The sequence below is a fragment of the Echeneis naucrates genome, chromosome 13, assembly GCF_900963305.1.
Source record: "Echeneis naucrates chromosome 13, fEcheNa1.1, whole genome shotgun sequence".
Lineage (NCBI taxonomy): Eukaryota > Metazoa > Chordata > Actinopteri > Carangiformes > Echeneidae > Echeneis > Echeneis naucrates.
In genome coordinates, this window is record NC_042523.1 from 8,545,946 (window position 1) to 8,559,577 (window position 13,632).

General features: G+C 44.0%; 1 protein-coding gene across 10 annotated transcripts in view; it reads right to left on the reverse strand.

Annotated features, from left to right (window-relative positions):
• The window catches only part of robo1 (roundabout, axon guidance receptor, homolog 1 (Drosophila)), a 157,363-nt gene that overhangs the window by 95,301 nt on the left and 48,430 nt on the right, over nt 1–13,632 (reverse strand). For all 10 annotated transcript variants that reach the window (XM_029516747.1, XM_029516749.1, XM_029516739.1 and 7 more), the window contains one exon: nt 11,682–12,008. In XM_029516747.1, the coding sequence (XP_029372607.1) occupies nt 11,682–12,008 (327 nt within the window). The remainder of the gene's footprint in view (nt 1–11,681; nt 12,009–13,632) is intronic.

A 13,632-nucleotide genomic window follows, 5' to 3' on the forward strand; every position in this document is an offset into this window, starting at 1 on the left:
CAGGTGCAGGCCAACTGCTCTATTGAAGGTGGGACGCTGAAAGGAACCAAGGCAGCTTCAAAGAGACCGTTGGCAGAACACAGAAAAGAGAGCAGACGTATAACAGTTGACATCAATCAGTAATGGTCTAGGAAATAAATTCCAATTGTGTTGACCAAAAGCAGAGCTGGAGGGGAATCTTTATTCTAAACCTCCGACCAGAGTGTGATGCCATAATGCATTTAAGAGCATGAATTACAATTAAGAGCAACGTGCAGTTTGAGCAAACTCTGCAGCGTGGAGGGATTAAAGCCAGCTGTCAGGCCACAGTGGTAAGCGAGTGTTTGCCAACAGCAAATAACCGCCTCTGGACAATTTAGGACCTTCTTTTTTTCCTTTCCACAAACAAAGGCCGCTGAGATGGCATGAGCCCTTCTCAGCAACAACCACTACAACGCCCGATCAAACACAAAGATGGATGAGGATCAAGCCCAAAGCCAACACAGTAAAGGGCTCTGAACAAACCAGAGTGCATGACCACTGCATACTGCCCGGCAACACGGAAGATATTTCAAGTCTCTCTGTTTTGGCTTAGACGTGGCATCTACTTTGCATGGAAACGTATTCCTTGATCATGAAATCAAGGTGTTGGAAAACACAAATTTAACACAAATAATTTTTTTTTACACCAAAGAAATGTACAGCATGTTATTTTTCTGCTTTAACCCTATGAAGCCGAGCGTGCCGCCTACGACACATTCGCACAACACATTCAATTGCTGTATGTTCTCAAATGTTTGCTCTATCTGAGAAATGCCGGTGGTTTCTGAAAGCCAAGAGGTTGCGCTTCACAGCCAATATCGGGTCATCACAGTAATTCCACTTGCGCTGTTGCAGGAGGTGGTAAATCCTCTCCTTCATTGTTAGCCATTAATACACTCTTTCAACATACAGTAAACTGCCGGATATTTAAGGTTCTGAAGTGTTCCGGGAAAAGTGGCATTTACGGCACTAAGGACATTTTCTGGCCCTTTTATGGTTAAAATAAGCAAAAAGTCCAGGTGGACACGAATCTTCAGTGTTAAAGGGTTAAAGTCAGACAATATTTGTCATACAAGTCATGACGGAAATACTAACGATAGCCTTTTACAGTTTGACAATAGTCCATAAAAAGGCAGGGAACAAGGTGAGCAGAAATGTAAATTAAACATTAGGCTAAGCAGCATGAACAGACCACTCCTTAGGTTTGAAGTGGATCGGGGCAGGCATCAACCTGCTTTGCTCCACACTGAAGCTCTAACATACAGGAAGAAAAGTATTCAGATAAGTTGGTAAAAAAAAAAAGGCTAAATGCCAGTTAGTACAAAAAGAACAATGAAATAAATAAAAAAAAAAAAAGCCTTGGTATAACAGTTGAGACATGACTTTTGGGTGATATCTTAGCTGGCAAGTGCTCAAACAACTGCCAAATGCAGGCACATGTACCTATAAACACACACGCACTCACAAAGATATGTCACACAAACACGCATCTACACACTCAGGGACACGCACACACATTCTGCAGAAGCATGCTTATAGCAGAGAGTTGCCAGCTGTCAGAGATCTTTGAGAGAACAGACCACCACCTGTCCCCTTATCTTCCCCTCGCAAGCTGAGAGACTCTTCGTCCAACTGGAGCCGCCTCCCTCTGCTCTCTTCCTGTGCTTAATGGCAGCTTGTCCACTGTTTTCTCTTCAACAGTTTATCCCTGTCTTTGTTGTTCATTCCCATCTCTCCCACTGCACTTGTGATTTCAAAGCACCAGATTCCATGCAATTATTTTAAATCACATCAAGGCTTTTCTGATGAGACCAGTCTGAATGGTATATCTTCCTGGAAGTGATGAGACCTGATGAGGTGGACATTTTGGCCAGATGTTCCTCTTGCCGTTGGCAGATAGGAATTTAACCGTCAGGTCAGTGTCAGTACTTGTGTGATAGGTTGTAAGGTCAACATCTCTGTCTTTGTGTTTACATTACCTTACTCTTTCACCTCTCTGCTGTCTGTGCCATTGTTTTGCTTTTCATTAGTGGAGTATTTGGGTACAGGGGGGTTGACAGAAGCCAGGCTCAGGCATGGGCAAAGTCCAATCACAGCTAAAGCTGGTTTTGCTGCTTTCTGTGTAAACACGAGCTAATGTGTTACACTCGCATACCGTGGTGGGCTAGCTTTTGTTCATAAATGGTGAATTGCATCTTGGATGGCCAATGTGGGGTTAAAAAAAGTTACTCAGCCCTGATACAGTCGCTGTGCTAATGTAGAACACAGTGGTAATGCCAGTTGTGCTTGAAATTGTTAATATACGAGACTCTCTCAATGTGTGCTGGCAGCGAGACGACCATCAGTCAAATAACAGCAACATGTGCAGTTTCCAGGTAACCAGCCGTAGTGTGAATACGCATATGACGACAGTGTTAATGGGCCAGAATTCCTCTGAGTAATACACACACAGGCCTTCCTGTTCATACTGTACACGCTGCACAGGAGCACTTCAGCCTGGGAATGACGAGTGGAAGAAATGAGTGATGGCCCAACCAGCTGCCTGAGGGTTATGGTCTGAATCGTTGAGGCCAGGCTGATGTTTTTCAAACAACCTGAGGAGCAGATGGAGGTCACCACTGGGCAGCATGGTTAAAATGAACCCAGAGGCTTAGCATGAATTAAGGTGGCCCCTGGGCAGGGACCCTGCAAGTGAGGCAGGAGCTGGGCAGGGAGTACCAGACCAGCAGGGACCAGACCGCAGCTGAGGAAAGGTTTCTTGAAATCAGCAGGGTCTCCTCATTCTCAGAGCAGACGCTCCAGCTCCTCCGAGGTGGAGCCTGAATTTACATGGCAGTGGTGAACCTTGGGTAATGTGATTAAATCCTGGCAACACACTGAGCGATGATTAACTTATTCTCTCCCCTCTCTGTGCCCTTCCATTCTGCTTTTTGCATCTCTGTCAGGCAATCAATAAGCTATTATAGCTCCAAACAGTAGGCTAAATTAACTTACGGCTCCACCTGCAGAGTCGGCACTCTCCACTAATCCCATTGGCAGGGGAAAAGGATATCGGACGTAAAGGCCAGGTCCTGAGATCATCTGCTACCACACTGAGATTATCATCATGATGCATGCAGAGGAAACAAACCAGGCCCTGAGGTCCAGACATGGCAGCAGTCGTAACACTGTCAGCCTGTATGGAAGTTGAGCAGTCCCTTTAATGTGTGAGTAACACTGCTCTTCAAGTACAACAATGGGATACTGGTTTAAAAAAAAAAAAAGTGTTGAAAACCAGCAGTGGTGATTGTCAAACCTATGATGTCTTTAGGGAAGTGAAGAACTCTGGGAAAGGACGCTATATATCCCACTCGATCACTGAAGGGCTTTCTATCCCATCCATCAGTTGGGAGCCAATCAGCTAAATGGAGCTCAGACACCACTGACAGATTAGAATCTGATACTGGTGCAAGGCGGGGAAGGAAAGAGGGAGGTCTGGAAGGGAGAAAAGAAATGTCACCCTGGAGCCCAACAGCAGCACTATGGTCACACAATACTGGGCCTCACTGAGTCAGATGTCAGCTATTTCAAACTTACCCACAGCAACACTGACTACTGTTTGAATTTTGAATAGATCCTCTCTACTTCTCTCCTTTTACACATGACGTCCCCCTGTCTGTCTTTTATCCAATTCTTTGCCGTATATGGTTACACGGAGATCTTTTTGTGTTGTTGCCACACCCTGCTCAGAAAGGTCAAGCAGGCACAAAGAAGAGGTGAGGGTGTATCTGTTCTATTCACCACTTACCCATGCTGCCCTTCTCCTTATGCTCCTAATTAGACTATTGTATATGTTTACATACACTCCATTGAGGATGATTATGTTCACCACACATGTAGTTAAGCCTGCGGTGTATAAACAACATTATCTAAGTTAACAAGATGAGACAGATGTTTAAACAAATCCTGCCACAATATGACCCGCATACTCTCAGTTATGTTCGGTGTTAGTTTGTCGCTGCTCTCTGTCCATCCATTTCTTTTTATGTGCTTTGTTATTAGCACAACATTACTGCAATAATTAAGTCGAGGCCTTGATGTGTAACATGAGACCCAGTATGTTAGATATCTGGGGCTTCGAAATGAATTGCAAGCATTACAGAAAGGTCAGGATAACCGAGAGCTTGCATAAGCACTACAATGCGATAATGAGCAACAACTCTCCCTCATACCAGACTTATTTTAGGGCACACTCTTGCATCTGTGACAGGGCAAAGGCAAACAAATTTTCTCCCAATTGTTGCTTTATTGATCAGATTTGCTACGACAACAACTAAGGACAATTAAATGACAGTTGAATGCTGTTATGTATCCCCTCTTTGTGTTTGTCACTGGCTGATGGCAGAGCTGCGACCATCCACAGTCAGCAACAAGTCGACTGCATTTCATCTGTAGTCTGTAGAGAGCACAAAGCAGATAATTATCAGTGTTTGGGTCTACTGCTTGCCTCACCAGCTCTTCCTGCCTGTCACGCTCCAGGCTCAGTAACATGCTACAACTCTGATAAAATTTCAACACCCCCCCCCCACCCCCCCTTTTACAGAGGTTTTGGAAATACGTAGCATTTCTCTTGCCTCAACCTTCATTTCAGAGGAGACAGTGAGGAAAAGCAAAAATAATGGTGGAAAGGCAACAGATGAGAGACCTTGCTGAAAGGAAAGAAATATCAGATAAAGGCTGATAAAGCACGAGTGTGGCACAGAGACTGCTTCCTGTTTTATCAGTGTATTGTACCTTCAGAGAAACAACCTGCCTGTTAATGGTTACTGTTTGGCAGTCCAAACTTTTCTTTGCAACATTGCAGAAAACAAATTTGACACTACATGCCCTCCATCAAATAAAATCTGCAACCAAATGCAAAAAACAGAAATCTCATTTTGAAAAGTATTACTTTTCATTCTGCAAAACCTAAATTTCACCTCTTGTTTTGCACCGTACTTCAATTTAAGTGGCAGTTCACAGCTCAATGTCTGTACTTGGCCCCAGAGATTGAAGGTAGCTGAAAAACTATCAATAGGTGGTGAATTGGTCTGTCTCCTGGGAGTAAACAGTGAGGGCGCAGTCTGAAAGCCGTAACCCTAACCTCAGTCAAACTGTAACAGGGCTCACCTTAAGTTGACTGAGATTGCCCCTTGAGTACACTTTTCTAACTTGACCAAAATGTTGGCTAAAATCCCTGAAGTTCCAGTCTCCAAACCCTTTAATCCTCCCTAACTCTATCGTCTCGGATCGAGGCGCATGATAGAAGGTTTCACGTAAGGGCTTAACCCAGGTTTAATAACCGGAGCATGTCCGCTGAGCAGAACGGCTCGTCATATGACCAGACACCACAATTCAGGGGTGCACGCACACGCAAAACTCATAGACACATAACCACACATACACACAGCCTCTCAAGCCACGGGAGAGGCTCAGACCAAGAGGAGATTACACCTCACAACAAGAGTAATACCCAGGTCTCTGCAGAAGAAGCGGAGATTAGAGTCAGCAGCATACATTCATCTGCTTCTCACAAGCACTGCCACACAGCTTATAGCCAAGAGCTTTTATCACAAATGGATCAGAGCCAAGCACACATCTCAAACAAATGTGGAAGCATGATAAAAGATGCACATAAAAGAATACACTTAGTGCTCACTAAAACATTGGTCAAAACACACCAACAACATGGGTCCTTTTATAGAGGAGAGGAAGTGAAGGGACCTTACTATCAGTGGTCCTCCAGAGTGGTAGTGGAGGACAACTGGACTCAAGGGCTCACGTACTGTATCTTATCTACCCTAGACAAGCACTTCATAATGTTAATATCATACTTCATGATCCAAGGACCCAGCACCCACCCTTACCCCTGTCCTCTGTACTGCAGCCAGAGGCAAGGATTACACTGCGATGAATAAGCAGTCACTGGGGCGACAAGAAAAAGCTCTGACGCACAAGAGTTTAGGGGAGTGTCCAGCTGCCCAGAGAGTAAGCTGTGCAGTCGCGCCAGTTTTTCAAACACATTCTGAGGGGAGAAATCTGGGAAATGTCACCCGTACTGTACTGTAAAACCCTCCACAGAAGCAGAAGAAAGTGCTTAAAGTGGACTCCATAAGTCAGTGCTCCCAACCTTGTTAACAGAGACAAGCCATTTCCTACATGAATGCACACAGAGATGATCTGAAAGAAAAAAATGACCTCAGCGAGAAACAGCTGTGTTTAGTCCATCTAATGCATTTTAATCTCTATTTTTTATAGAAAGAGGTCCGGCAGGCAAATATCTATCACACCAAAGAAACTCACTCACTTTGAGCAGCTGAAAGGTATTTCAGCTAAATATAGAAAAGTGTCTAATTCAACCAGCCTCTTTTTTTGTTGTCTTATTATTTCCTCATGAATTCCACAGCCAACAGGCTGAGACTGCAGATGATAAAGCCACTGAAGGGAATCACAAGATATGATCTCTTACTTTGTTCAGTTTGCATTTACTTGTCACAAAGTCTGTGACACTGCCCAGCATTGTCCATGTCCTGTAAAAGAGACAGTTTCCCATTTACGAACATGTGCCCCCCCATGCTGTCTTTTGTTGCTCAGGTGGCTGTCAGGTGTGATTGATGTGACTCTTGGCAGGCTCCTATGACAGTGTCTGTACACCTGAACACGCATAGCCTCCTTTAAAGCACCCTCTGCTACACATTGTTCACTAGACCAGCGAACATACACTGACACAAAAATTGACTGATGGGATCACACACGCACAGAGACATGTACACCCCCTCACTTGCCTCACACATTTCTCCTCTTTCCATGGCTTCATTCTTAAACTGATGCACTTGTACGACTTTGTCTGACGCCGCGTGATCCCTCTTAGAAAGGTACCAGTGTTCGTTGTAGTAGAACAAGCTCTGTTTCTCTGCTCTGGCTATTATCCACTGCTACACCCGTTTTAACTTTGGTAAGCATTTTCAGCACTTGGCCTCGCATCTAGCCAGCAGTATTCATTTTTTGGCGAGCAAGTGCTGTGTGTGGGCGGGGTTTTGTTTGTTTACTTGAGAAAATTGCATTCTTAAAAACACCCCAAAAATGCGTGACATTTGACAGATTCTACTTGACTGAGAGAGACATGAGCATCGTCTTATCCTTCACTCCAGGCTGCTGTCACTGCAGGGAGTGACAACTGCATTTTACGTAAGCTATAATCAGCCAATATCTGCCAGCCAGAATATGTCCAATGCATATTTAGTCAACATGGTTAAAGTTCAAAGGCACATATCCATATCCATGCTATTGAAAAGCATGGCACGCTATCAGAAGCACTGCATGTTTGTGTAATGCCAGCTTTGCTGTATATCACAGATATTTCCTGCTCAAAATGGGATTTAGGTGTTGTTCAAACACAGCAAATAGATACTGGGCGTTTAATTAGATGGATTGCATTGATCTATTTTAATACCCTGAAGTCCCCAATATTCTAGGTTAAACAGACCGCACGCAACATGCATGATAAAAATCCTACTCTGCATGTATGGATTAGTAGAACCCCACTTGACGTGCATGCGGTGAATACATCTTCTCAGCAGTGATTTCAGGTAACCCGAGTTGACAGTGGCGTGCTGAGGGGAGAGGAACAGTTGCCAGTTGTTTGCCGTGTATTGCTGTTTCAAGATAAACAGTGCTGGACTAAAATAGCCTTGACCAGTGGCACAGTCACAACCACAAACACAACATAATCTATTAATGAATACAGAGGCATTTGTATTAAAGCCCTCGGCATGCATGTGAAACATTTTACACCAGAATAAAACAAAGTTTTCTTTAGCGATCGGTCACACACTCCGCTGGGCTCTGAGACTGGGGAAGGGGGTCTACATTCCAATATAAAAAAGACTGGAGTGGAGGCCAAGGAGCATCTGTGGTGTGGAGCCTACGCCTCAGCTTCATGTTGACTCATGAAGCAGACCCTGGCTGTGCCGTTTGCACCAATTTGCTCTTAACCTCCCTGAGACAAATAACTGCCACAGAGCAGTAACACACTTTGCCTCCAGTCTCCTGGCATCTTGCCAGCACGCTCACTGCTGATTCTGCTGGGTTTCAGCTGTCCTGTTTTGTTTTTTCTGTTTGTTTTTAGATATCAGCTCATGCTCTCTTGCTCTCTGCAGTGTCTTTTTCCCTCTATCTCATTCTTTTTGTTCACTTCTTAGTTTCATTTTAGGTCTGGAGCTTACTCATATTTGGAGAGAAATAAAAGGAGGTTAAAAGTGGTTTACATGGCCCCCCGAAAAAAAAAAAAAATCAGTGGAATTCAATAACAGAGTTGCACTATATTGCTGCTTTTAATGAAAAACAAACACCATGACATAACAATTATATGCTCCCGCACCAGGTAGTGGAAGATGTTGTTCTGGGCTTGTTCTGTTTTAGAGGAGAAATAATTATGAGTTCAAAAGGGGGGACAGGTGGGGGAAGAGAAGAAAGGCGTGCGATATAAAGCAAACTTAGATGTTATGTGTCAAGAGGAGTGGCTCATTCTGGGAGGGGTTGATTTGAACAGGACAACATAAAGACCCCCTGAGTCTTTGAGGGCCAACAGATGTAGCACAAGGGATTTCCTGCGAGAGAGACAGGCAGATCCTCAGAGCAGTGGGAGGTGGCCACGCTGCCTTTAGAGCGGCGTATGCCAGCCAACTGTCCTCCGCTCAGCAGATGACCCTTAGGTACCGCCGAGTCATGCTTCCTTTGACACATGTGACTCCCCCGACCTTCTCCCTACTAATCAGAGTGAGTGAAGCCAGCTGGCCGCATCTTGTGAACTGAAGCATCGAGAGCAACAAGAGTTTGAGATAATCTTGGCAGAATATTGTGATACGTGGTGGAACAAATTCAAGTCAGCATCCCTTTGCTTCTGTCGTCATTGGCAGAAAAAGTAAACCCAGTCTCGGGAGAAAGGAGTCTGTATGTGAATATCAGGATTGCAGCCAACCCTGTGTGGTCAGCACGGTGCATGCGGCCAGGCCACTAGACAGCAGGACCTGAGGTTATCGCCTGCTCGAGTGGAGCGGTGTGCTGTCCATTACCTCACTTTACTATCTCATATTCAAAAGGAAAGGAAAAGGAAAGCAGGCTATTCATAGAGCCTCTCAGGACCTCATGCAGGACAGTGGGCAAAAGACACTGCTGTGACATTTCATGGAGGATACAGAAGACTGCCAGCATGCTGTACGTCTCAGTAATTTCCAGATAACATGACCATATTTATGGCTCAGTGATGACTGCATTTGTATACACAGAACAAATACAAATCATTCAGTCAATTCATTTCCATTGATTTGAATCATTACAGAGAATCTGAATCAGGTTTAACGGCATTCAACCAGTTTCTGTTACTACGGCATGACAAGCTTTTTTCTCCACCTTTTTAAGCCGCTTTGTGATTTTTAACATAGTCTTTGTTCAGAGTTTTGTAAGAGGATGAAAAAATGCCCAAAACAATGAAACATAAGCACAATGTTTCATTAATGATGTGCTCAACCACTGACAGCTGTCAGTGGTTGAGCACAGAGCAAGTTCACTGTTGAAACTGACATCTCTAATACACACAAAACAAGAACACAATGGGAAAATAATCCTTTCTTGAGCTATTTTGAATACGAAAGGCGGACTGGCTGGATGGTACATGCATTAGGCTGGGCTTTGGTTTAGGAGGCTGAGATATAGAGATTGCTCTCCTAGTCTAACAAAACAGGATTTGTTGAAACTTGGATTACATTAACAATCGCTGTTGAGTAAGGGAAACTGTAAAAGCCAGGCTGTTGAAACAACCTTTCCAAAAAGTTGTGTTTTTAACATTTAAAGTGAAAATGTTGGAGGGGGGAGAATGAGGCAAAGTAAACACAATTAAAATCATGACTTCCTGCTTTGGAGTTTCATTGGGACCGAAAGGCTCAGCTGTACTCTCAACCCAATCTGACTAAAACACAGTGTCTGCAACGTACGCTCGTAAGAGAAGCACCTTCAATAACAACAAGGAATTCATAATGCTTTTAAACTCTTATACAGCCACATGAGTCAGATTTACGGCTTGTAGTTTCTTCACACTGCCTTGCAAAGAAATCTCTGTTTCTGGGCCTTTTTCTTTTTTCTTTTTTTTCTCCAGCCTCTTTTTCTGCGGCAAGCTTCCATCCTGGTTGCTCCAACAACATAATTATACATAGTTAAGCATGAGTTGCAGTAAAGGGAGTGAGAGACACTAGCTAAGCGAGAAGGAGAGAGAGGGCTGCAGCACACTGGCTTGTCATTATGGGTCTGTTTGAACCTCATACAGAAAAAGCAACTCAAACCCAAGACTGAGCCAAAGGTTCTTTGCACTCTCGCCCTCGCATTGCCCCGCCAACTGTCTTGTTTTTCTACTTTAAAAACCAACCATTGAAATAAACACTGTGTAACATCCCCTAATAGAGTATTGCATTGTGAGCTGTGGAAATTCATAATAATCCAAAAATTGTTTGGATTGTTACATTTAAATTGTGAGGGACTGTTAATCTGATCTTGTCTTGACCACTGTGCGATGCCCTGCGTGATAACTCCTGTTTTTGCAAAGCTTGGGAAATACACCATGAAAACACAGCTTCTGATCAAGAGACCCATAAAGGTGTCACGTCTGATGCTTCTCTCGTTACATTTTACTGAAATTGCTGAGGTTTTGTGTTATTACTGCACACCAGAGACCACGCAAATGCAGTTTAAATCCAAAAATACACAGCAGGCAGCCCATACTCTGATCTGACCGAGACCTCATACCCAAGACCATTATCCTCAGCAACCCATGTCCAGGCCCACAACACCAAAACTCCACAGTCACTCACACATACATATTCAAACACACAAGCACACACATCATTCTTTCTTTCCCCATCTTGATTATATTACAGTGAGCGGCTTGGTGACAGCCTCTGGGTATGCTAGAGGAGCAGTTGATATCGGAGCTCAGCTCCTCAGCCTTGACTCTCAGCATGTCAAGAGAGCAAAGAGATAATGTATCTGAAGAGCTGACCTCATCAATTGAAGCAGCCTTCAAAGAGTCATGGGAACAAATAAGTCACCGCCCAGATCACCGTGAATCAAGAGACCAAATAGTTTATAAAGACACACCTGCTGCTCTTTGCCAAACCACAGACATACTCAGGTATGTCTAGCCTGTTGCTGTGTCAGTGTGGCAGATAGTAAAATGAACCTGTTATTTCAGTGGGAAAGCTCTTCATTGAAAGAGGACTAAACACAGATGCAATGATGGCATTCCTTTGAATATATAACCTTCTATTTATATCTTTGACAAAAATCAGAAGCATGGCCAAAACAGAAAGGGCTTTGTTCTCATTGTGGCTCCTGACCACCTACCAAGAGCCCCTTTAGACGAGCACTCACCCTGGAATGATCAGGCCTTCTCCCCCAAGGCTCTGCCGAGACCGCTGAGCCAAACACATCCTGCCCATCTCCTGAGAGATTATTCAACTCAATGAACATGCTGAATACAGAAACTCTGGAAGAAACTGGAGCCTGCTATTTAACTGCATCTAAACCAAGACTCTTCCATTCACACCGCCATTCTAGGCCAAATAGGAAATGTGGAAACATGCTACACTTACTGGCTACTTCGAGGGAGGCATTGTGGCTCACAGCCTCTCCCAGGTAGTTGCGGGCAACGCAGACGTAGGAGCCTTCGTCCGGCTTGCTGCGTCGTCCGTGGACGATGCGTAGAAAGAAGAGGGAGCCACTGGGCAGCAACATGCGCTGAGAACGGGGATTGTCTCTGTCCGTTTCCACCCGCTCGCCATCCTTGTACCACTCCACCGTTGGAGTTGGCCGCCCCTCCGCTTTACAGTTCAGAGTGGCTGGCTCCCCTTTGGAAACAATCAGGTCAGATGGGTGCTCCACAATCCGGGGTGGGGTGTCCTCTTGGCGCAGACGGGATCCTGAGAGGAAAATGACAAAGATGAAAGTTTAAATCTGCAGTTATTCACAGCAACTGAATATGCTTTGAATATGAATTAGCTTTAAACCAGAGTCTCTGTTGAATTCCTCATTAGGACCTGATAAGCTGTTGTTATTTTTTTCATTCATCCAAAGTGCCATTCCACCTAGATTTATGTTGATTTTACTTTAGTTTTATATAATTTTTCATTATGATGCATGTTTTTGCTTTTTGATCAACGTGAAAGAAACAAAACTCAGCATGCTAGGATTAGTAATGTACATTTTCATATTATGGATATTGATTGCTTCACACACGTGTCTCCATTCCTTCACAGAAGACACTGACATATCTACACAGTAAATGATGTTTACATGCAGCAAATATAATTTGAAAGTAGTGGAGCAATAAGGTAGGCTACAATAACAGGTAAGGCTGATAGACCAAGACCAAATAAACTAACAATCTGTGTGTGAAGTCACCCTTTAATTACACTAAGAGCTCCTTCAGTGAAGCTTTGCGCTGGCCCAGAATATGACTGTCATTTTTCAGATCAAAGACCAGAAAAGAAAAAAAAAGAGGGCAGCAGTAAACATGAATATGACACACCTTAAAGGTAAAAGGAAATTAAGAGATTAAAAGATATAGATGTGCTTTGTTGGCCATACAGAAGAAGCCAGAGCAAGATCACACTATTGTAGAGACGAAGACACCCACAGCAGTGCTAGCGGCAGTGCCAAAGGTGCAAATACCCCTGTGCTATCTTGGGTCATTATTATTGCTCTCTGACAAGTCAGCTGTGTCTATCAAACCTGCTTTACATGCAAATTAGCTTCCTGTTGTTAATTCCTGAAGGGTGGGACACAATAGTGTGTGTGTGTCTGCTGGGGGGAGGGGTCTTCCCTCTTTGCCATTTTTCCCAGCATAGGCCTTTGAAACTCATTCAGCACCAATTAAACAGAGTCAGGTCTAATTGGAGGCACAGGCCTGCAATTAATTTACCCAGCATCCCGTGAACTTGCCACACTGCCTCATTTCTGTGCCCTCCACCCAACCTCCGTTACCCTAGAAGCCTGGTGCTGAGGAAGCATCTTCCTTTGGTCGCCGCATATTTTAGGTAAAGTCAGCATAATTAGCGACAGCTCTGTGGGAAGATTAATCACTTCAATGCAAATAGTGTGGTCAGTGAAATATAATTAATCTAGTAGCCCACCAAAGGACACAAAGATTATGGGTCCTTTCAAGTCATTTCTAAACTAACATTTAGCTTGTTTTAAAATGACTTGATCAATGGTTTTTGTCAGAAATGCACTGTTATTATGGAGTTTGTCTTTTAAGTCTGGATTCAGGAAGCGCATCCTCCACACCTGTTGTCCACAAATCAACACAAATCCCCTGCAAACACCGGGTTTGGAATGTGGTTTCACAACAGCAAATGAGCTATTGTCAAAAGGTGACAACAGGCAGTGGTTGTTTTTCATTCATTCATTCATTTATCTTCAACCGTTTATCTGTTTCCGGGTCGTGGGGGGTGTTGGAGCCAATTTAGAGTCACTAGTTAACCTAAACATGATGTTTTTGGATGGAGGGAGGAAACCGAAGTACCCGGAGGAAACCCACACTGG